At 37.1% G+C, this 25,866-nt stretch overlaps 2 protein-coding genes across 10 annotated transcripts in view; one reads left to right on the forward strand and one right to left on the reverse strand.

The window, feature by feature from the left end:
* Positions 1-25,866, reverse strand: part of KDM4C (lysine demethylase 4C) — a 192,047-nt gene that overhangs the window by 37,452 nt on the left and 128,729 nt on the right. For all 9 annotated transcript variants that reach the window (XM_039356156.1, XM_039356157.1, XM_039356154.1 and 6 more), the window contains 2 exons: positions 17,757-17,812; positions 15,177-15,285 (listed from right to left, as the gene is read on the reverse strand). In XM_039356156.1, coding sequence (XP_039212090.1) covers positions 15,177-15,285; positions 17,757-17,812 — 165 coding nt within the window. The remainder of the gene's footprint in view (positions 1-15,176; positions 15,286-17,756; positions 17,813-25,866) is intronic.
* LOC120313822 overlaps positions 1,934-25,866 on the forward strand; it is a 68,190-nt gene continuing 44,257 nt past the window's right edge. Inside the window, exon 1 of the mRNA XM_039356160.1 lies at positions 1,934-3,077. Coding sequence (XP_039212094.1) covers positions 2,085-3,077 — 993 coding nt within the window. The 5' untranslated portion in view covers positions 1,934-2,084. The remainder of the gene's footprint in view (positions 3,078-25,866) is intronic.

Here is a 25,866-nt window from a genome sequence, read left to right on the forward strand (position 1 = left end):
TGTGAAATTTATTAGAAATGATACATTGGAAAACAAATCTTAATTTGTGAGACACCTGACACTAAATTCACAAAACTATAAAAATGTAACACATACAGTAATTATTCCTCAACAACTGCTTTTAAATTATATTTTAATACCGATATGCAAAGCTCATTTTTAGGAAGTATTTCCCTTTATACTTCAGTTGTGGAGAAAAAATAGTAGTGCCCAGCTAGAGATAATAACCAGGGGTAGTAGTATCTACAGTTACTTGCACGGGACAATGATTACCCCAAAGGTAGTGAAGTTAACTTCATATAGATCTTTATGCAAAGTGGCTTTGTTTTTCGAACTTCATGTTGTAGGTGCTTATAATCAAAATCTTTGAGAACTGTCTAGAATAACTAGACTGTAAGGTCTCTTGTTCTGGCCCATAGAGCTCTATGACCCATATAGCTCTATGACCCAGCTCTATGTTGGAAGGTCTGGCAGTTATTGGGTTAAATGCTAGGTATGTGGATGGGTCAGTGGGAGGAGTTCCAAAGGTCTTTGGAGACTTCCTGGACACAAGCCACATGGGAATCTCTTTGTCTGTAAGAAGCATGGGCCATGGAAGGTCTGGCTATAAGATGGTATAAAGAGCAAAATCTTCTTACCTAAGGAAAAGATCTGAAAGATGAACAACCAATGTATTCCCAGCAGCACCAATCTCAACATGAACGCAAGTAATCTTTCTCATTAAAATATATTTGTTTGTTATAAGATCGTTTCTTTTGAGTTAACTATCTGACTGGATTTGAAATATAACACTTTTGAATTTGGGTCAGTATAGTAAGAAGATTTACTCATAATTTGTGCCATCTTTTGAAAGCAAAGATTAATTCTCCTCTCAAAGCTGCAACAGTTTGAAGAAAGAGAATCAAATTGGTCAGCCTTTTCTCTGCATAAACCTTCAAGCAAGTAAAGATTCTCTTGATGCTTGTAAGAGCCTGCAAAGCAAAGCCGTGTCTGTGTAAAAGACAGCTCTCAAGGAGTGATTCAGAAGTTTTGTTATGCTAATTCACTTGCTAGCTAACTTTCAAAATGAAAAGTGCCTTGTATCTGATTCAAAATTACTTTGTTTCTTGCATGAAAAGTTTGAATTTTAACACCAAAAGGAGCTTGGGCTTTTCCCCTTCCCCTCTTTGCCAGTGAATCACGCAGCCTGAAACAAAGAACTGTTTAATGACTGCCTCTAAAGTTCAAACAAAAGCAAGGTTTATTGCCTTTCAATAAACTCATCTGTTGCCATAGTATGCTCGGAATTTCAGCCAATGTTATAAGGAGGAATCATCGCAGAAGCACCCCCTGGTGGTCATGCAATTTTTTTTTTCTAGCTGAGTCACAACAGCCACAATTAATTCAGCACACAACAGAGCAAATCTGTTAGTTAAAGTGCAAGCTACTTAAAGTTATCCCAAGCTACCAACACCCCCCAGAGGGCACAGAGTGATCTTATCAGAAGCTTTCACTCACTTACCCAAGCTGAGCACTAAGCTGTTCCAGCTTGAGAAATCAAAGCCAAGTCTCTTCGCTCATTATCACAGCTGATGACCCGGAGTTCCAGCCTGCAAATGACCAGATGGGAGTTTGTACCTCTACATTCTCTCAGTGGCTCACTAGCAGTAACGTGGTAATAGGAAGAATTTGGCTAGCCTTTCTCCAGACGCCCCCTAGTGGTTAAAGGAAGCTCTACACGCAAGCCTTTAACCGCACCCAGAGAAGCCCCTCTAGTGGACAAAGGGTGAACCTCGAAGCCAGAGCACCCTGGTAGCTGACCCACAGCAAGTGACCCCTAGTGGTGAAGGGGTGAACTGCACTGAAGTACCCACAAACACAGGAGAACGCACCCAGTGGCATCTCCACCCACAGACAGCACCTCAGAAGCTGATCTACAAGTAGCAACCCCTAGTGGTCAAAGAGAGAAGTTCTTCAAATTCTCTTCAAAATAGCTGAGAAGGACACTGAACCTATCCTAGCCATAGCTGAGCATCCTACTGGTCTAGCAGAAGGGGTTCAACCTATCAGCCTAGTTGAGACACATCAACCAGCCCACAGACGCCATGCATTCACATCTGGTGGAGAAATGGCACACCATCCACAGGCGCCATGAAAGAAGCTGGGAGAGATTATACAAACTCTACCACGAACAGAAGGAGAAACTCTCCCCAGAACGGGCACATGCAGTGGAAGGAGATAAGGAAGACGCCTATGTGCAATGGATGGACTCTGAACAGCAACTCAAGGACATTCAAGAACAATTAAGAGACTCAAGAATCGATAGCAAGATGCACAACCTCAAGGCACTAAACAAGGAACGCAAGAAGTTTCTAGAGAGCTCACAGGGTTCTCCACAGCCCAAGCCTCGCCAGAAATGCAGACTGGTCGACAGAGCCGAGTCCAAAGTCTCCCGCTACTCATATGCACCATCCCAATGGTCGCACGCATATCCATCCCACGTGTCTGAAACAGCCTCATCTTTTCGCTACATATCCAAGACACATTCCAGCATGTCCCAACAACCGCACGTCACAGGACCCTCACGCCATTCAAAGGCATCTTCTCGCCAGAGCCATACATCTCAAGCCTCAGGAGCAGAGAGCATCGCCGCCCGTCTCAGGGAAGCACAGATCAATACCGCAAGGGCTAACGTTGCTGCACAAGTAGCAGTAGACGACAAGCTACATAGAGAAGACTTGGCCAAAGCTCAGGCCAACTTTGAGATTTTCCAGCGACAACAGAGAGCAAAAGAGGCAGCCGCAATAGAAGCGATCCTGCAGAGAGAGTTAGAAGATGCCATGTCAACGCCCAATTTGGAAAGTCTAGGAAGGGAAAGTTCTCACAGCCATGTACAGGCCTATGTGGACAACCAAAGCGCACTCCAGAATACACAGATGAGAGCCCCTCAGCCAGCCACAAGCCCCCCAAGACCGAGTAGACAAACAGAGGAATCTCAACAACCTGATTCGCTGGTCAACCACAGAGTTGATGACACGACACCTAGGTCACGAGATCCTCCTGCCGTTGCTGCCACATCGAACCTGATGGCAATTTGGGTCAGTATATCTCTCACTATATAAACAATAAACACCATGCTTTTTTCAACTTGCAAACAGTATTATATTATACATAATCCTTGAGGTTATTGAGTTCCTTTTTAAAAAATAATTAAATAAGGATACAGGAAAGTCACTGAGAGCCTTTGGATTGTGGAACTTAATCACAGGAAAAGTGGTTTAAAAAAATCAACCAGTTATTGTTTCATGTTGAGCCTCTTTTTCTGGCATCAGTACTTTTTGCCTCTAACCTTCTAATTTGTAGTCAACTGTATGACAAGATTTATTATGAATTCTGTATATATTATAGCACTCAAAATCACTTACACACATATACCTAAAATCATTTGCACATAAATAAACAGAATACTTAAACAGAATACAGAACAAGTTTTTCATAAAAGCTCAGGAAATAGCATATCCATAATTCAGACAAAATATTTCCTCCTCAAAGAGATCTGTGGAAGAACATTGTCTTAGAGAACTTTAACTTGAGCAGCGTATTGCAATGAGTTGGAGCCACAACTCATGTGATTGCTTATAATAATCCCCTTTAACTTTACTTTTTATACTCTTTATATTTTTAAATATTAATTCAAATTTGGTATGGTGAATACCAAAGTTATTAGTAACATTTTATTTCACCAATCTGTATTGGTGACATGTTCATAATGATTATGATTTTATATCACTGAAAAGGATTCAAAATATACACCTGCGGCTCCGGAGCCGCATGCGGCTCTTTGAGCCTTCCCCTGCGGCTCCCAGCCTCCTCTGCCTTTGCAGAGAGAGACAGAGAGAAGAATTGCGCTTCCCTGCTTCTCTCTCTCTCTCTCTCTCTCTGTGTGTGTGTCTGTGTGTGTGTGTGTGTGTGTCTCAGGAATTCTGGGAGTTGAAGTCCATGAGTCATAAAAGAGACGAGGTTGCCTACCCCTGATCTTGTTGGATAACAGCCTGAAGCTTGTCAGGTGAGCAGCAGATAGGAGGGGGGGGAGAAAGAGAGAGAGAGAGAAAGAGAGAGAGGGAGAGAGAGAGAGAGGAAAGAGAGAGAGAGAGAAAGAGAGCGGGGGAAGAGGAGTGGCAGACCAAGGGCAGATAGAGAGGGAGAGAGAGAGAGAGAGAGAGAGAGAGACCCTTTTGACATCTAAAATGAAGATAACACTGCATATATCCTTTTTTACCTGTGTGTGTGTGTGTGTATGTATATATATACATACATACATATACATATACATATATATATATACACACACACATACACACACACACACAAACACACACACACCTATAATAAAGGTAAAAAAGGATATATGCAGTGTTATCTTCATTTTAGATATCAAAATGGTTTTGCGGCTCCCAGTGTTTTGTTTTTGGTGGGAAACGGGTCCAAGTGGCTCTTTAAGTGTTTTGGGTTGCCTACCCCTGGCCTACACAGTGTTAAGGATTCTTCTAGATATTTTGGAACATGTTATCTCCTTCACACTATGTTCTATTACTACCCTCAAATAAGAGATTCTAATTTTGGTGAGAAGGAATTTCATCCATGGCTTACTGCAAGCAATTTAGCTCTGAAAATTTTTAAAGACAATATCTCATTTGGCAATTTAATATATGCTTATCTTTTGTAACAATATTTATTCTTGATATTCCTTTCATGGTGTTTAATTTGTTTTGTTTATGGCAGCTAATAAAGAGTTAACCTGATTCTCACTTGTCTTTGTGCCTATTTATTAAACTATAGATGGAATACTATGCATTCAGTGTAGTATATTCCTACCCAAAAAATATGTAAGATTGCAGCTTTACAAAACTTTATGCTTTATGAAAATTCAGCATAGTGTTACCATTTAAATAATGCAAAATTGAAGGATCTACAAAACCAATTGTTGACAGTATTTTTCTGATGGAAAACTGATATAAACACTATTTTCCAAGAGGAAGGCAACTTAGAAAGATATGTGGTTTGTTCATTTTTATTAAAAAAAAAATTAGAAGCTGATTTATTGCATTTCAGAACACTTAAGAGTTTTGAGCATTAAATATGGGTCAGAAATCTCTAAACATATCAAAAAATGACATTCTTTCAAATAAATTCCACAAAATGACTCTTGCATAGTAAATTATGACAGTGCTTTGACTCTCATAAAGAATGAGAAACTTTCTCAGAAAAACTATTTCCCTCTGGTATACAGCTTATTTTGACATTGTCAATTCATCATTTAAAAAATGAGACAAAGTATAGACCACTTCACTCAGGAAACTCATTGCCTCATTAAAAATATAGTCAGTATAGAACTTTACTTTTCTTAGATATTTCATTCTTAAACAAAATAATTTAGAAGGAAAAGATTCATCCTGTTTTGGCTTCTCTACGGTCATCTCAACTTGCATTGTAGCTAGAGTTGAAAAACAAAAGGCAGACATAATAGTGGGTTTTAAAATGTAAAATCACAATGTTTATTTCATGACTGCTTTAAAAAATCCATGTCGTGAAATCCTTACAGGTAAAAGCCATTCCTGGAATAAGCCTCAACAATTGACTTCATGTTTGGACCTGAAACGTCAGAAATTAGAAAAGTTGTGACAAACTATATCCTGTAGATTTGGCTTCGGAATACCAATCAAATAATTTTGCTCCGCTAGACTTGCATGCCCCTTAACCCATGGGGGTCCAACCTTCTGGCTTGCCTGGGCTGCACTGAATGAAGAGGAATTGTCTTGGGCCGCATATAAAATATATAATATATCTATTGCATATAAATCACATACTAAAGTTAAAAGTTTACAATCTTGTGGGGCTGCATTATCAGCTGTTCAGGGTTGCATGTGGTCCATGGGTTGTGGGTTGGACACACGTGCCCTAATCCCTCTATATTTATATTCTGTCTTTGTGCCAGTTTTGATTCCAGATGTAAATGAGTCCACTCTGATTCATGTTTATTCTGAAGTGAAGGTTTAATATTTTGCTTTTAGCACTAACATTAAACCCTACTTATATTTATGCATTGAGCCTTTCAGCTTTCCATAACAAAAGAGCTTAAATAAGTTTATAACTTATAACACTTTCAATTTTTATTCTATCTTACTGGCCATAACTTGCTCTTAATACATGTTGTGTTACTGCCACTGTTTATTTGTTGAAAGCTACTTTAATGTAGTGGTTAAGGCATCAGGCTAGAAACAAGGCTAGTCCCACCTCAGGCAAAAAGCCAGTAGGATGAAAATTAATTGGTGGAATATTTATATTAGTATTGTTGTGTAATCTATTAATAGGAATATGTAGTATTTATGTTTTATATTGTTTCAGTATTTAATATGGAAAAAATACCAAACTATTAAAAATATACAGTCAGCAAATTAATATATTAGTCATTGTTTTTTTAAGAATAATGATCTACATTTCCCTTTGGATATCATATAAAACTATATTAGTTCTTTTGATGGACATACAATGAGAATATAAAAAAATATCTGCCCAGAATTAAATAGGATTTGTACTTACTGCATCAACAGACACAGTACTATTACCTATTGGATATGGTTAATAAAATGTCATGTAAATAACATCAAGGAACTATTGAGAATAAAATCAATCTGATAACATTAACCAGATTGCTGTTGCAATCTTATTTCTCGGAATTTCTTTATAATTTAATTTTAATAAATTTTAAAAATTGTTTAAAATAAACATGATACATACAGCCAATCCCTAAGTTACGAGCATTCCCTTAGCAAATGTCTGAAGTTACATGATAAGCGCCCCCTAGTGTTTACGAAAAATCCCAAAATTACAAATGTTGTTGCACCACGGCAGTTGTTCACCCTTACGAATGGCTGCAGTGGCACTGCAACATTCACCCTGGCCATTCCCTCCCTCCCCCCCCCCCGGATCTCCCTAGGCACTAGACCTTGCAAAGATCAAGAGATCCTTCACTTTCTTGGCTGCTCCAGGCCTTCAGTGCATTCGCAGAGAATGAAGGCCTAAAGCAAGATCACGCGAGATCAGTGGTAAGAGATCTCATGCTACTGATTTCACATGATCTCATGGTAGTTTAAGCCTCTGTTATCTGCAACAAAGAAAGGAGGCTGGGGGATGCTTCTGTGGGCCTTCAGAGGCCCAATTTGGACATTGGAAGCCTTTTCCAAGCCACTGCCACTTGGAAAGGAGGCTGGAGGATGTTTCTGCGAGCCTTTGGAATCCCGTTCTGGGCCTCTGAGGCCTCCTCCAGGCCTCTGAGGCCCAGAACAGAGGCCATGGGCAGTGGCCACGTGGTCCTGGAGGTTTGTTCTTGGCCTCGGAGGCCTCCCTCTGCTCTTGTTGGGAGCAGAGAAAGAAACAGAGAGGCTGGAAAAGAGACAGATATTCACAAGGTAAGCAGCAGGATTGGGCAGGGGAGCAATTGTGAGGACCCCAGGGGAGGGAACATGAGGAATCTTAATGGGGGGACTTGGGTGGTCTGAAGCAGATGGCCTGTTCCATTACTAGCCCCCCCATGGACTTCCCCACCCCCATACCTCATGTTCATTTAGCAAGCCGCACATTCGCCCACGTATTAAATTAGAGAATGTGTGGGTGAAAGCTGGGAGTGAATCACGTTCAAGGTACAATATTTATTTCTACGAATCCTCAAGTTACGAATGGAAAGGGCAGACTCCATTATATTCATAACTCGAGGACTGCCTATATTGTTAAGTACTCCAAATGTGTGTAAGTAAATTATTAGAGTTTACATTCAGAATTATTCATAAATGCAGACTTTTATGTTCACAATATTTCAAATTATTTATGGATATGTAAAAAGCTGATATTTAACAATTTGTAATATCAAATAATAATATAAGAGAAAATTTCATTTACTCTGCTATAGACATCAAACATTGGTTAATAATTGATCTACAGGCATAAATGTCTATGTGTTCCAATGTGTAAATATTGTAAAAATAATGTGCTCTCAGAAGTTTGTGGAATGTATTTAATATTTTTTCCATCATTTTAAAGTCTTGAATAGTTTTGATGGATCAGTTTTTCAAAACTATAACTATAACTGTTTATTTAGGAAGAATAGTACTAAATTTATAATCTACAATTCACTTCCATACATTCAGAATTTTAAAAGTAGTGTATTAGTCCAATATATGTTTTATTAAAAAAAACAGCTATATTACCTACATACAAAATTAACCACAGCAAAATCAATTTACTGCAACATATAATTTTGAGGAAAATGAATGTTTCATTCATTTTTACGCTACTAAAATCAGATCAACAAAAATGTATGATAAGATATATATAGCATCATTTTAATGCAACCATAAATTATTAACTACCAAAAAACTCTCTGGTGAATTTTTAGTCTACTAACTATATTTTAACAACATTCTGACTGAAAAATGCAAGCATTCATTCTTCATCAATGTATTTTAATATTACTTTGAAACACTGTAGAAATATGGTTGAACAATTCTGAGTATTATTCCAAAACAGAAAATACGGAAGTCAGATGTCAATGTATAAGTTAATGTACAGTATAATGACTTTCCTTCATATTACTGCCTGCAGCAATATTTTTGAAATGCTGAAAGTTAATCAATAGTTGCTTATATTCCAGAAATTGCATGACAATAGTGTAGTGTATCAGTGTCAAATATTTGTACACTCCTAGAAAAAAGGGTATATCTTTTCAAAACTTTGTACTTAATCATTTTCTTGTAAAATTAAATCCAAGACAATGAGCAAATTTGTTTAGTTGTTTTTAGATTTTATTTTAAAAATGGGTTACAGTATGGACACCTTAGCACTACTATACCAACTGTTCCATTTTATTTTTTAAAAAATTGGCATATGTGCACATTCAAGTGCACATTCAGATAAAACTTTGACCTTACTACATATTGAAAACATCATAGATTTGCTATCATTGCATTGTAATTTTATTTTCAAAATACTAGTCCTCATCCAAAAAGTACTCATGGATTTGAGAAGTATTAACTTCTCAAATATAAATATGAGGTAACCAAAAGCGCAAGGCAACTTCAGTCTGTTCAAAACTCATTTTCCTCTCTGCTTGGAAAAAAATTGTCTGAAATGTAAAACTAATAGGAAACTATGTGGCAGAAAAGAAAAAATCACTGCCAGTCATTGTACAGATAAGTATTACTTCTCATGTCATTCAGTCTGCTTAAATTAAAAAAAAAAATTAAGAAGGAAGACTTAATGACAACACAATGAAGTCCAAATGTTGGCCTCCAAGCATTGATCTTTATTTTAATCATTGTTATATTCTCAAAATACAGTAGTTCATATTATTTTATACATAAGCACATTATTTTAGTTTTATTATTCTGCGTTGCCACAATTGGCTATGTCTTTATCCTAATGCTTTACATAAGGTACATTCTTTTTTTACCCAGACTGAAGACAGCATTTGGCCTCTGAGAGGTACATAAGGGAGGGCGGATCAGGACAAAACAGTAAATTTCCTCCCCTTTCCATGTAATAAAACTTATATACAATTAATATGATTATTCTCCAGGCATAATTTAATAACATCTTACCTCAGTTGCACTGAAATTAAAATTTAGTAACAACTTTTGAAAGCTACTGGGCACTTTAAGATTTAATAGAACTGCATTTGGCCGTCAGGCTCTGCTGTACAATTACTGCAGCTTTACAATTATTATTAGAAAATAAAGCCGGTCTTTAAGTTACTTCCTATTTTTTCAGTAATAGCATATTAGAAAAGAATGCAACTGTGCAAAAATGTGAAAATAAAAATCTTCATAATATAGTTCTGCATAATTATTTTTTTCAATTGCTTTTTTTACCCCAAAAGTTTTCTGAAAGGGAAACCATCTCTGAACTTCATAATTAAACTATTGCTGAATTGACTTAGCCAGTATTTTAAATGGGTTCTTCATTTTTTTATACACATACAAAACTTCACTCAGAACATCTGGAATTTTATGAAGATTAATGCTGACAATGTAAAAGTGCAAAGCATATGAACAGTTCATTGCTTGAGTAAATAAAAGCTGTTTTACCCTTTTTTCCCCTGAGGGAAATGAAAACATTAGCTATTTTTAAAAATAAAATATTCTTCTTGCTGTTTGTGAGCTAACCAGACACTTCATGTGTATAATAAACATCTGTGCTTCTGACTTGAGCAACTGCCGGCAATCTCCTTATTTTCAGCTGTGGAAGACTTGGATCTCAAAGATAAATTCATACATGAAAGCAAAGAAGCAATATGCATATTGATATGCTATGGTCCATCTGAGTTTCAAAAAAGCGTTATCTGAGGGGGAAAAGGTATTGTCCAGATACTTTTATTATTTAATCTTCATTTTACAATCAAAACACCACTGATCTCCAAATCTGAAGATGAGAAGGGCCCCAACTGAAATGCCCTAAGAGAAGATATGTTTTGTGCTGCTTTTTTGTCACTCAACTTTCAATAAATCCATCATATTTTGTCTGCTAAACCTATAGTTACAGGAGAATCAGAATATGTTTAAATAATCACAACAAATGTTGTAGCACATTAAGGCATCTCATGAAAAAAACCCAAACCAAAAAGAACAATCAAATTTCCTTTCTTTGACTTTGGGTCATCTTTAAGAAATAAATAAAAATAAAGGACCTCAGTGGTGCTTCTTGATCAATCTGTGGCAGAGATGTGTGATACTGAGGATATGACATATCATAACCACAAATGACTCTCCAGCAGCTTAGATGTTAAATTGGAATTAAAAGAAAGTAGAAGCCTGAGGCGCCACAAAGCAGGTCCTCTGGCTTGACCTCAGCCCTCTACCAACATTGACAGGAACTGGTCCCAAAGAAAGGAAAACTACCATAGCACAATGTCTCACACTCTAATCCCCTAAATCAGTGGTTCTTAACCTGGGTGATGTCGCCCCCCCAGGGGGCCATTTCATTTTTCAGGGGGGCGATGGAACAAAAAGGGGTGATGCGGGGCCGAAGGAACGAAAAGGGGGCGATATGGGGGCGATGGAGCAAGAAGTTTTGGGGACACTTTTGAGCCTTCCCCTGTGGCTCCGAGCCTCCTCCGCCATTTGCAGAGAGAGATAGAGAGAGGCACTTGTGCTTCTCTCTCTCTCTCTCTCTCTCTCTCTCTCTCTCTCTCTCTCTCTCTCTCATGTGGATTTGCCCCCTCACAGGGCTCCTGATTGGCCCTGCACCCAGGTGCCCCACCCCCTGGGAGAAGCGCGGCCAGGAAGTCCCTTTCCCTGGCTGGCCCCGTCCGAGGTGGATGTGGCCAGGGAACCACATGGGGAAGCCCCGGGATCTCCGCTGGGAACAGCCTGCCAGAGTCTCAGCTGAATGGGCCAGCCTTCCCACAAGCTGCGGACCCAAGAGCAGCCCCTAAAATCTCCAGCCATGGGATCGTTGGCCCAGGTGGCCGGGAAGGCGCGCCAGAATCCTGGCTGCTTTGTCGGCGAAGAATGTGAGGTGAGCAGAAGATGGGGGGAAAGAAAGGGAGGGGGAGGCATTTTTCAACCAGCAGCAGAAGAGCCCTGGCTGGATCCGTGGGAGCACCTCTTCCTGGGGCCCAGCGCTGGCTTCCTTGCCCTCCTCCTCCTCCCCTTCTTCCTCCTGCTGCCCCCAGGGCAGCAGTCCTGGCTGGGCCGGTGGCCGAATCACTCCCTAGCAATGCTGGTGGGTCACAGATCGCCAGGAGTGCCCTGCGGTGCGGAGCAACTCCAGCATGACAAACCTTCTGGCAGCACAGGAGGCTCCAGCATTGGTCCTGGTGGGAGGTGGATCATTGCCCCGATTCCAACCGAGGATACCGGTGGCGCAGGACAAGGTTTGGCGATGCAGCTGACGGGGGGGTGTTCCACAGATGCCCCGTGACTTAAGCCCAGGGATGCCGGCAGCATGAGGGGAAGCTTGGCGATGCAGCCAATGGGCGGGGCATTCCGCAGATGCCCCATGGCCCCGACATGAGCCCAGGGATGCCAGCAGCACATGGACGGCCTGCCAATGTGACCGTGAGCCGGGGTGTCCCTGCAGGCCCAGCGGGCAGCGGAGCTAAGTGCCTCCAGCAGTGATGGGGTCTTCTGCTGCCTCCTGCCCCCCCTCCCTGCCCTTCAGCACCCTCTGCCTTTCGTTCTCTCTCTCTCTGTCTCTCTCTCTCTCTCTCTCCTCAACTGGAGAAAGAAGGGGGGAGGGAGGGAGAGGAAAGAGAGGGAGAGGGGAAAGAGAAAGAGAGAGAGAGAGAGAGAGAGAGAGAGAGAGAGGAAAGAGAGAGAGGAAGCGCAAGTGCCCCCCCCCTCTCTCTCTCTCTCTCTCACACACACACACACACACATACACACACACACACACACAGTGAGGGAAGAGGACTGGCAGACCAAGGGCAGAAAGAGGGAGAGAGAGAGAGAGAGAGACACCCCTTTGCCATCTAAAATGAAGATAACACTGAAGATATATCTATTATATAAATAAAAATGTAAATGTTCATTTGTTCAAAATCTTCAATCTTCGAAAGTTCTTCACCGATTGCTTTGAAATTTTGATACAACGTTGCATTCGAATACGCATGTGTTTTTATATACCTATATTATATAGATGTCACACCTGTGACAGGTAAAAACATGCTTTTTTGAAAAACAGCACCATCTGTTGGACATAAAAACAACACATGCTACGATTTCAGACAATCTCTATATCTGCACAGACAATGGAACAACAAAAAATATTGTATACCCACAAGCATTGTGAAATTAAACATATCACAAACGTGCGCTTTCTCTTTTCTTTCTTTTCCATTTAACCAGACTGAGCCACAGCAACGCGTGGCTGGGTACAGCTAGTATATAATAAAGGTAAAAAAGGATATATGCAGTGTTATCTTCATTTTAGATATCAAAAGGGTTTTGCAGCTCCCAGTGTTTTGTTTTCGATGGGAAACGGGTCCAAGTGGCTCTTTGAGTGTTTTGGGTTGCTTATCCCTGCTCTACCCATACAGTGGCATGCCATTGGCCAGAATGGGCAGTGATGGAGGGGATAGCGCTTCTTTCAAAACATTGCATGCTGTTTTGAGTGTCTCTTTGTATTGTACTTTTTTAGCGTGCACTCCAGTTCGATATTATATTTTCTTTGTGTCTTTTTAAACCTTTTTACAGTGTGCGTGACTATATATACTTTCCTCGAATCTTAATTTAGTTTCAGAGTTTTCGTCTTGAAATTCTTAGTTCCTGCATTGAGGTTTGTTTTTATGCCCTTTTTATATTTCTTTTTGCATCTTAAATTTCACTTGTAATTCAATCATTAAATGTTACTGTTTTCCTTTTCGGGCATTTCACTTTCTTGCAACTGAATTTTGTTTTCAGTGGTCATTACATTTAAGTGTCTTGAATAAATAAGATAATAATGAAATAGATGTATCACGAAGTTTGGGAATAAAATGACGGGTGGCACCAAATTTTTTCACAACGTTGAGATATGGGAAAAAGACTGGAAATAAATTATTTGCATCATATGTCCTGATGACAATTTTAAAGAAAACAAAAAAAATGTTTGCATAAATTGAAGAATTATTTTCTATGTTGTGATTGAGAGGTTATGTTGGGGGAGGGGGCGATGACAACTTCCTCATTGGCTCAAGGCGGCGATTCGTTCAAAAAGATTAAGAACCACTGCCCTAAATCATCCCAGAAGGATTCATGATCAAGGGGAACAAAGGCTGTTGAGAGATCAAGGAAGACCAGGATGAATGTAGTACTCTCATCCCAAGCTCATCAAAGGACATCAAAAAATGCAACCAATGCTATGTCAGTATTATGGCCAGGCCTCAGTCCTGGCTGACAGGATGGAGGATAATTTGCTTTTTCCTAGGTCCTCTCAAGCTGTAAGTCAACCACCTTCTCAACACTCTTCCCCAAAAGGGGAAAATTAAAGACTAGATGGAAATTGTCTAGATTTGTTGAACAATCCTGGATAAGTCTCAATTTTTATGGTTTTAAGTAAACTCTAAGCAAAACAGATTTGTTCCTCTTGATATGTCCTATCAGTGTCTTTTTCATCAGTCCCTTCAATATTAAGAATTTTCCCTTTTATAGTCAAATATGACAATGGAGCATCAACAGTTTTCCATTTAATGTGTACTTTTGGTTCCCTAATGCTTAAAAACCATGCTTATCATGTAGGTAAATCTAGAATTGCCCTGCCGCCCCATTCTTAATGATACAGATAGCTAGAAATTTGGTTTCTTTGCCATGAGCTAGGCATTATTACATTTTTTCCTTTGTATGCCTGATGCCTTTCACCACCTCAAGATAGTTTTCAGAATTTTAAACAGATGGCAATAGCATATCCCTATTTATGGTTAGAGGGTCATCACAAAAATTGTTCTTAGAAATACTAGTCTTCCAATGATTTAGTACATCTGATTTTATATCCTATTTCAAATAAACAGCAAGACCCCCATCCAATCCATTCCCTGACCTTCCTACAGTTTGTTATATACACAATTGGATATGGTTATTTACATATCCAAATACATATAAATTTATTTATATTTATTTGGAGATATAAATAGCCATACCCAATACTCAAATGTTCTGCAAGGTTTCAGTTAAATCTACAATGTGTTTTTGTTGTCCATGCATTAACCAACTTCCGGTGCTGGCTCTTACAGTAGCACCAAGAATATTTTTTAAAGAACACTTGTCACTTGATGCTTGTTGAGGCAGAACTTTGTGATATACAGCTCGCAAACATATTTGCAATAATAGCTGGAAAAATTGTTCCTTTCTGTAAATATTTCAACTAACCTATTTTAGAAACATAAGAAAACTTTAGGGTTTTATACCTGGCAATGGAGCAAAATAAATAAATAAAAGCAAGAAAGAGTAAAGCACAAAAGGAAAAAAAAACACTAAATGATGTGATCTTATAATCTTGCAGGTGAATGTATATGCTTCCAGTCTGCTATTGATAAAAATTTTTAAGGTAAACTTAACTGTATTGAAAATACAGCAATGTACCTATTATTTATATAATTTTAAAAATTTGCTATGCCTTATGACCATAAATTATATATTATAGTAACAATTTAGAGTATTATTACTCACCAATTTCAATCTCTGCAACGGTATCCTGCTCGTGTCTATTGGCGTTCTCTCCGTGACATTACCAAACCTCACTTCCGGAATAGCAATTGCACACATGACGTGAGCCCACCTATAAAATTATAGAAAAGTACATGCATGCAAAGACAAAAGAAATACAAACATTAAAAAATTTAAAACAAAAGTTCATGTAATTATTTTTGCATATTTCCAAAACTGCATGTAAATCAAAATCATGGTTTTAAATATTTTAAAGTGTTGAATTCATTTTTAAATATGACCTTCAGGTAGACATATCAAATAAAAGTACTGTATTCAATTTAATTTCTCTTTTTCTCCATATGATTATTTCCAGTTGTATCAATTATGCAATTTTTGAAACTTAATTCATATTTAGTTTTTTTAAAAACTATATTGAGGTGATATTAATGATTTTAATTAATTTAAACCAGGGTATAATTATATTTTGATTTAATCTCTATAGCAATAATACATTTGAGAAAGAAAAACCAGACAAATACAATTATTTATTATTTATTTTATTCTATTTATTAGACTTCTTTGCCACCAATCTCACCAAAAATCGATTCTGGGAGCTTACAAACATTAAGAGCTAATAAAATAGCTAAGCAATAAATAATTGTAATAGCAATAATTTACAATAAAAAATTGGGAGGGAGAGAATGCACATGGGGGTGCCTTGTTTTAATCCATCAGCCATTCCAATGTGATGCACTCCTGTTGGTTGAATGAAACATTTATATATCTAAGTCTTAATTTAATAATTTATGTGCTATTTTAATAGTATGTACTTTTACAGTTGCTTAAAACAGGAAATAAAATTTATTTATTCTTCGATTGCAAAGTGGTTACCTATTCAGTATTCCAATATTACCTTAGAATTAAACTGACCTAAAGTTGGTATTTTAGAATATTCAAATTCAGTTAATACTCCTTTATTATTATTATTCCATGCTTAGCTGGCAACTTGTAACTGCACGTTCATTTTCCCATAATACTCTATACTAGAGCTTTGTCAAACTTTGTCTCTAACTTGACAAACATTGAACCAGTATGGAATTTCATTCTTCTATAGCAGCAATGGATTTATCCCAACTGACTATTTTATCTGCACAGATAATACATGTAAGAGTATTAAAAAAAAACCTGGAAAAATCATTAAGTCTTATGATATATCTTTATATATCTTAAGTACATTTAACTTAATTTTCAGCCATGAATATTTTTAGCCAGATTTCATTTCATCTGCATTTTTAAGTGAATTTGATTCATGCTTCTCAAAGTAACATGCACATTTGAACATAATTATTCTTCAGATCAGATCCTGAAGTTGAAATTCAAGTACTTTGACCACCTAATGAGAAGGAAGGACTCACTGGAGAAGAGCCTGATACTGGGAAAGATTGAGGGCAATAGAAGAAGGGGACAACAGAGAATGAGGTGGAGTCACTGAAGCAGTAGGCATGAGCTTAAATGGACTCCAGAAGATGGTAGAGGATAGGAAGGCCTGGAGGAACATTGTCCATAGGGTCGCGATGGGTCGGACACGACTTTGCAACTAACAACAACAAATTCTTCAGATACCATGTTTTTAAAAATTAAAAATTTGAGAATTTTTTAAAGAAAAAAATGTATATTCAGGGCACTTTTGAACAAGTACAAAGATTTCTTGTTGTTTTTTTAAATTGGAATATAGTGAGATTTGAGGAAAGATTAGCAATTGCAATAGCACTTAGGCCACTCCATTGTGCTTTACAGCACTTTCTGAGCAGTTTACAATGTCAGCATATTGCCCTGAACAATCTGGGTCCTCATTTTACCATCCTCAGAAGGATGGAAGGCTGAGTCATTCTCAAGCCTTGTCAAGATCGAACTCCAAACTATGGGCAGAGTTAACCTGAAATACTGCATTCTAACTACTGCATCACCAGGGCAATGTACTACATTTACATTGCTCTGAACATAAGCCTAGAATTTGAATGAAACAGATAAATAGATATAGTATAACACAGTGAATAAATGAAGTGAATAAGAAACCATTTACTGTGTTCCAAAATGAAACATACAAGGGAATTATTAGTGGGAAAATAATAATAGGCAGACTTGTAAATTAAAACATAAGATAAAATAAGATATTGTAATGACTAATCATAGTTGGCTTTAAAAATAGCAAGTTTACCTATAGACTCTTCTAAAAGTAATGTTTGTCATGAAGATCATCTGTGAATACTTTATTAACTTGGTGTCCAAATTCTCATTGTTAGAAATTGAAAATGAATGGAGCTTCTTATGTCACATTTACCCTAATTTTCAAACTAGTATTTCAGTTCTCATGCAAACAGTGCCTGTCACAGAGAGCAAATTAGTAAGGGAACTTGCAGATGCTACTGAATTACATATCCCAGCAATTCCAATCAGCATTTAATTCAACACCAGTTCAACTAGTGCATGGGATTGCCCTCCCATATGCTAGTTGAACTATTGGTAATACTTTAAAAGTTCAATATTGTTGATAAAATAACAAAGATGGAACTGAGGGAGCTTATCGGATAAGTTACTTACTTTTTGTCAGTAGTTTGCTTGAGTGCTCCACCTCTCAAATTACAGAGGCAACATTCCTATGGGAGAGGAGAGGAGAGGAGAGGAAGAATTAACCTTAAACTGTAATAAGCTTTATATAATTGATTGTAAGATATAAATAACAATTAATCTCAATCTAATCTTTACCATCATACAACAGCATAATATACAGTAAATAACAGTGTTTTAATGGATTTCAGTGATTTTTTGAGATATTAAAATATTTTATTAAATATTAAATATTTTAATCCCTCTAAAAAGTTAGTGGAAGTAGAGAAATCACATTACATTCTGGAAATAGAATTTGTACAAATTTTTGTTAAATGTTATAACATATGAAAATTACACTTAAATCTGCTGAATTATTTTGGACAGATTACTATGCAGCCTCTGCTTGAAAATCTCCAGGGATAATAGCCCATTCCTCTGTCTGCCAGCTCTTACCATTAGAAAATTCTTTCTAATATTTCCCTGTAGTTTCATCTGACGTCCACTTTCTCCTCTTTATGTCCATCCTTCAGATGTCTTAAGATAGCCATTATAACACCTTTAGTCTTCTCTGTTATAGGTTAAACATTTGCCATTCCTTTACTACTTATAGGATTAAATTTCTTCTAGCTCTTTGTCTGTCTGTCTGTCTGTCTGTCTGTCTGTCTGTCTGTCTCTCTCTCTCTCTCTCTCTCTCTCTCTCTCTCTCTCTCTCTCTGTGTGTGTGTGTGTGTGTGTGTGTGTGTTTGTGTGTCTGCTAGAACTTCATTTCCAAAAAAAGACATGATCAGGATATATTTTTTAAAAAAATGTTAACTACACTAAAATTAAGTTTATGTAAAATAAGCTATACCATTTATAAATTTAATTGATGACACAAATACAAACCATTTTCTCTCACATACATAAACCTTTCTTACATATAGAAATACAAAATACAAACACGTGCATCCTTCCAGTAGAAACTGCAAAAAAGGGGGAAAAACAGGATGCGTTTACAGTGAGGAGGAAGAAAGAGTGTATTAGAAGCAAAGGGATGAGACGAGAGGAGATAAGATGACAGAGATAACTGGATTGTTTAAACATCACAACAGCATTAAATTCAAGAGGCAAGCTGATTCTTTAAAAAAACATTGAAGGCATTTGGTAATAGCAAAGCATGATGATTGTAACCTCCTTCGTTTCTGTTTCATTCACACAGCATCACTGATTCCTCTCAGCTAATGTAAAAGCTCCCACCTACTCACTGGTAATTACTGAGTGGGTGGAACATCATCTTCCTATCAGATGAATAAGATTTTGGTAGGACTTTCTCCAAAGAAAACATGCTCATTCATAGTCTTCAAGTCATCAGACTGAAAGGATGGTCACTAAAATCTGAAAAATCTTTATAGCCTCAGGAGCAGGATAGCGGAAAATTATGTGGATTCACAGATGACTTTTCAAAGAATCATGATTACTGATTTTTATATTACCGGTAAATAATAAGCTTCCCAAGAGGAGCAGATTCTGAGATATGACAAATAAAGAAAGCAAGAAGGAGCATCAACTTGAGTCCAAGCTTCCATCCAGTTATGTCAAAAGTACAGAGATCACTATCACCAAGTAGGTACCCTTCATAAATTTAGATGAGCAACTACAGAAGGAAGGCTGCTCATTAAGATAGTTTCCTAGTGGAATGATCCCACATTTGTACAAGAAAACAACAAAATCAGCCCTTGCAGATTACACTGTGCATTTCTCAAGAGCGAATGACAGAGCAGGGATGAGCAGTAATCCACTGAAAATAAAAGGTTAATGTCTGATGAATGCTGGAGCGATAAAGGAAGTCTCTAAGGAAGTCAAAAAGATATAACCAGGAAAATCAAGTACTATCTCAAATGTACTCTGGATACCACCTTTGGCATGAACAAAATGTATTGAGGTTAAACAATGCCTTCTCCTTATGGAAAAATCTGGACATAAATCAGCCTGGATAGCATCAAACTCATAGATCTTGCAGAAATAGATTATAACTACTAAAAATGCTGTTTTTTGGAATACAAGATGTAACCATTAAATAGTCATGGGTTCAAAGGACTTACTTAATGACACAAGGTTACAAAAAGTTTCAATGTAATAAAAGATATAAACCTCTAGTCCATACCATAATCAGAATAGGAATAAAGGAATAAACTGAATTTCCTTCATCGCAAAAGAAACAAGCATTTTGAAAAATATCTTTGTTGAAGGTTTGTGAGAGATCTCAATTAGTTATTACATTAAGCATAAATGTATCACTGATATGATTCTTCACTTTGTTAGCTGTCTTGATGGTGAATATCACAAAAATATAGCAGTTCCATTATTAATGGAAACTGACAATATTTTCATTTCTACATAAAGAGCACTAGAGTAAACCCATATTTAGTGTTCCACTTGACCTTGGAGTTCACTTAGATGTAAAGGAATTGGGGAATGGAAGCAGGATAAGCACTAATGTTCAGATATAACAAAGAAAATAAATGCAACATCTTCTCTCTTGGGCAGAAAGGCAAGATATTAATTGAAAATAATAATAATAATCATCTCATCTTAACCTATATTGAGTGGTTACAAATCATTCCATACATGGATAGATCTAAAGCCAAAATAGACTGTCAACCATCTCCATATCCATTCCTTAATGTGTACAGAACCATTAAATTGGTTTATAGGTAGTCCTTGACTTACAACCACAATTGAGCTCAAAAGTTATGTTGCTAAGTAAGACATTTATTAAGTGAGTTTTGCCCCATTTTACAACTTTTTTGCCACAGTCATTAAGTGAATCACTGCACTTGTTAAGTTAGTAACATGGCTATTAAGTGAATCTGGCTTCCCATTGACTTTGCTTGTCAGAAGGTTGCAAAAGATGATCTTGGGACACTGCAACTGTCATAAATATGAGTCAGTTGTTGCCAAGCATCTGAATTTTGATCACGTGACTAGGAGGATGCTGTAATGGGCATAAGTGTGAAAATGGTCGTAAGTCTTTTTTTCAGTACCATTGTAACTTCAAATGTTCACTAAACGAATTGTTGTAAGTCAAGGACAACCTGTATTAGTAAATTTTCTGGCCTGCCAAATAAGGCAAGACTATAAAATTAATGAGAAATATACCACCCAAAAGTGCAAAGATAAACGAAAGAAGCTTCATACTTTGTCACTTGCTGTTCATAAAATACCTGATGTTTTAAAGAGTTAGTATTTGTAAAAAAATCTCCCGTCCCATTTTACTATCTTAATTTTTATAAATCAAATATAAAGTACTTTATACTCATATACTCATACTTATATATACTTATATACTTTATACTTTCCAATGTATTTACGGAAAAACGGTCCTTTGTCTTTTAAATTAATAAGATCTACAGAAAGCATTTCTGTGGTAATGTTCAATGATGTACTTCATTCTAAGCATAAAGATGGCTTGGACTATCTTGCCATCTACCCAGGGGTTGGGGATGCTTGCTTTATAATATGGTGCTCAGTATCACATGCTGCTTTATCACTTAAAGAAATGACTTGATTGCACATAATCAATCAATCAACATGTGATTAGCAAGCTGCGTTAGGGAAATAGGCAAAGAAAGATGGCATTTTCACATGAAACAGTAATATCAAACTGCACAAGCTTGGTAATAATTCTCAATCAGAGAACAATACAATAAGATTCTCTCCCCCCCTTTTTAACAATTAAATTTCTTTCCCTCACTATTCTTTTTAATTAGTATGTGAATGCTGGACTGGTAAACCTTAATAATAAATACACATATATAACATAGGTTTTCAATGATATAAATCAAGGTTTCCAACCTTTTTTATAACCCACACCCATAGAACACTTCTGATATATTCTCGCACCCCTTACAAAAGTTTGAAATAAAGGCAATGAATTATGCATATACACTATAATTTTGAAACTTCTAAACCCAAGTTTTTGCACCCCCTAGAATATCGTCTCGTACCCCCAGGGGGTGCAAGCACCCCCAGTTGGGAACCCCTGATATAAATGAAAGATGGTCTGGGAAACACAGATGCATATAAAGAGAACTGTAATGGGGAGGGATCAAAAGACAATCAAATAGTGACTAATGAGTCTGCTGTCATGATCAAAGCAGTAAGTGAATAATAATATATAGTAAAATTAAAAATATTCACGAACAACAAAGGTATATTGTTATTGGCTAGGGTTTTCCCAGTTGTAACATGACTGTGAAAGGAGGACCACTGGAAAGGTTAAATGAAAAAGAAAAGTTTTTAATTGCTGAAGAATACCATAGATCAGAGGTCCCCAACCTTTTGGGCACCAGGGATCAGTTCCATGGATGGGGCTTTGCTTGTTTGTGCAGACCGGTTGCTGGCATGCTGCGGCCCAGTACCGGTCCATGGACTGGGGGTTGTGGACCCCTGCCATAGATTGCAAGAACTAATCATTCAGCCACAAGAGTGAGTATACCAATAAGCACAATGATTTACAATTTGGCCTCTCCCTAACAAAGACAGACAAAAAGAGGGACATTTAATAGTAAAATTTACTCTTGCCCTTAGTATAATTATTGGAAGGAGATCTGAGAAAAACGAATAGATGTGGCTGTTTCTGAATACTTGAGAGAAGATTTCTACAAAAGGCTTTGCCTTAGAACCAGGTTGTCAAACTCGCAACGTCACAGAACGTGTCACAACGTATCATGACTTTTTTTTCCATTGCCGGCAATGCGGTGGGCGTGGTTTCAGCATGACGCATCCAGCCTGCGGGCCAGCAGTTTGACACCCCTATCTTAGAAGGTTCAAAATGAAATTTGATAATACTACAAAAATATATATTAATAACATAAAATGTAAAAGTAGCATATTACTAATCTCATCAGGAATGTACAACTGCGATCAACTAGGCAAATGCTATCAACTTAGCTCATACTGGGCTACAATCTATATTTTGGGAACCTGGGAATTGTTTTCAGGAAAGCAGAATTAATGGGTCAGTACCAGCCAAGGCAGATTAAAGGTGGATTGAGTGAATATGATTCTGGTTGACTGGTATAATAACGGAAGTCATTTAGTACACATGCAAGGCAAACTGTCAGACTACGTGTCTGGATAATGGTGTATAAGTTAACCTACCTCTGCTGCTCCTGACAAAAAGCTGTGACCTTAGTAATTGCTATCACTGTTAGATAAGTGTTCTTAAAAGATATGCCCCCAGACAACTGCTGCAGACTAGATTTCATTTTCTTTACAAGCACATCTTATCTGATCAGGTCAGAAGGTTATTTCCTCATCAAGCACATGCTATAGTGATTACATCTCAACACAATCTTCAATTTAAATAGTCTCATTAAAAGCTATGAATCTTATGGAGTGTAAATGTGGAGAGAGTCTATTAAAATGAACAAAAAAGAGGCAAGTATAATTCTCACAGTAAATTGATTTATCTTTTTTTGTCAATTATTCTTCAGGTGACTGAATGAGGGGGAAAAATCAGAAATCATTGTCAAGACAAATTATTCCTATATGAGCAGTACTCCTTGCTTTTTGGGGGCAGGGAAAGGAATGGAGTGTCCTTCCTTCTAAGCGCTTTGTATCTGTGGCTACAATATGGCAAAAATTACATGTTCCTATTTTTACTTAAATAGAGTTGAAATAATTCTTAGAAAAGATAAGAGTGCCAGCCTCATTTTTCCCCTGTTGATTTCATTCTACTAAAAGTATGTTAAGACACTAAGGCAGGGGTCCCCAACCCTGGTCCATGGACCGGCACCAGTCCGTGGCATGCCAGAAACCAGTCTGTGCAAATAAGCGAAGCCCCATCTGCAGGATGCAGGCAAAACCACACCCCCTCTGGTCTGCAAAAAACTATCTTCACCTATCTTTAACCATCTTTAATGGCAAACTGCAGAGATTAAACACAATAGGCTATGAGAGGGACTCACAAAAATTAAAATAATGAACACATTTAGATTGAAGATTAAAACACTGACATGGGTTATACAAAAAATTGTTAACTATTGCAGTAAGGTCAGGATTTTAGTGTTTGTGTTTTCTTGATAAGGATGCTGAATGTTCCATTTTATAATCTACATTTAGCAGGGAAACATTAAAAGCAAATCTCACTTAAAGTTGTATTTAAATTTGTTTTTCTACCAACAATTGGCACTTAAAGCAATTATACAAGGTGTATACAGAATGGCTGGGGAGGAATATGATTAAATATGTATTCAAATTTTTCCCCTATATTGTTAATCTTCAAATCCTTTTAGGATAATTTTATTGTTTTATCTATTTTTTTTATATTTGTATCCATTTTACTTTGCTAATTCAAAGTTTATGCTACACATATTGCTAACTTTAATCTCTTTTCTCACACATATGTAGCTTAAGCAAGCAATAATGTTTTTTTTAATTTAATATTGTTTTTAGCCAAAATTCTTTCTTTGCATTTACCTTTCTTAAAATTACCCTGATATTGTCAATTTAATTTTGAATACTCAAATGCCAATTCCCTTATGCAGGTTAATGACCATAATAAAGTTATTTCAGTTTCCACTTACATATTTATGCGCAAACAAAGCAAAACCAAAAAAGTAAAACTTCCAAACTCAACAGCCAAAATCCATTTATGTGCAACATCCAGGGCTTTTTTTCTCATAGAATGCCCAGAACGGAGTTCCAGCACCTTTTTTGGATGGAACCTTGTAGGGTGGGCAAGGTGGGTTGTATGAAGTATGTGAGTTCCAGCATCTTTTTTTTTTTAGAAAAAAAAAGCACTGGCAACATCTGATGAAATAAAAATATCCTTTTTATTTTTACTAGATTTTGTCATATACTACCAATTTGGGTCTTTATAGCACTCCAACACTCTGAATCATGTCTGAAAATAGAAGGCAGCTAGTTATGCATGGCATGAAGTGGACACAGGTAGGAGCAGCTTTCAAAGCAACTGCTTCAGCTTTGCAAACAATGCAGCTGCTTTATGATCCAGATATGGTTCCTATGCATTTCCATGTATTGCAAAGCACTTCTTTCAAGCAGCTTTTTTAAAAGAATAGAGTCACATGCATGACTGGCTATAGTCAATTTTTTTCTATACACCATTCTGGAATTTCTGAACTTTTCAAATCGCAGTAGACAGGATTCTAAAACATAATTCAATTGATAAATTTAAATTTAAATTAAATTAAACATAATTACATAATTGATGGATCTGAAGGATCTGACACTCTCGGGAATACATTATGGTTAAGCATAACAATGCAATCTAAGCCTCAGTCAAAACTTGAGTATTCAAGTTCAGAAATGAATCCAGGAGTACCCTGAAGTAATATTTTCAAGAAAAGGGGTTTGTTTAGTGCAGCCTGAATTCCAATTCCTTGGCGTCCCTATCAACAGTAATTCTGTCTCATCTGCCGTAAATGGCATTATTTATGCCATTAACAATGGACACTTGTTTACAATTTTAAAAACATCCTTGGATTTTGATACCAAGAAAAGGAGCTATGTCATCACTAGCACTTAGTGCCAGTAAAAATTAAATCCATTTTATTATCTATGTTTAAAGGGCATGTTCTATCCAGGTTTCTAAACAGATTTTTAAAAAATCCACGGGCATACTTGAAATTTTGTTTCCAGCATCCCGAACAGAGGAAGATTTTATACGAATCTTCCCCTAATTTGCATAGACATTAACATAAATTGCAGACCAGCTTTTTAAAAGTGCAAATTTCTTTAATGTCCTTGTTAGTTACACTAATTTCTCCAGTGCAGGCTTTTAAAGTGTCAGTTTCACAAATATCCAATCATTTTTCCCTGCTGCTTATTTGGAACATGTACCATGCAACTCAATCAGTGTGACTCTGGGCAGTGAATAAAATAATCAAGCAACAAATGCAAAAGAAAGCAACACATACAATTAAAAATCAACTAAAACAATACATGGCACCCAGAAGCAGCTCTGCTCATTTTGACCCAAAGGCCTGAGGAAACAACCAGGTTTTGATTGCCTTTCTGAAGGCCTGCAGGCTCAAGGTTAATGACGTAGGTTGTCCTCACTTACGTAACTACCACAATTGAGCCTGGAATTTCT

The sequence above is a fragment of the Crotalus tigris genome, unplaced genomic scaffold (genome assembly GCF_016545835.1).
Source record: "Crotalus tigris isolate CLP2741 ecotype Arizona unplaced genomic scaffold, ASM1654583v1 scf7180000018786.1720131, whole genome shotgun sequence".
In the NCBI taxonomy this organism is placed as follows: Eukaryota; Metazoa; Chordata; class Lepidosauria; order Squamata; family Viperidae; genus Crotalus; species Crotalus tigris.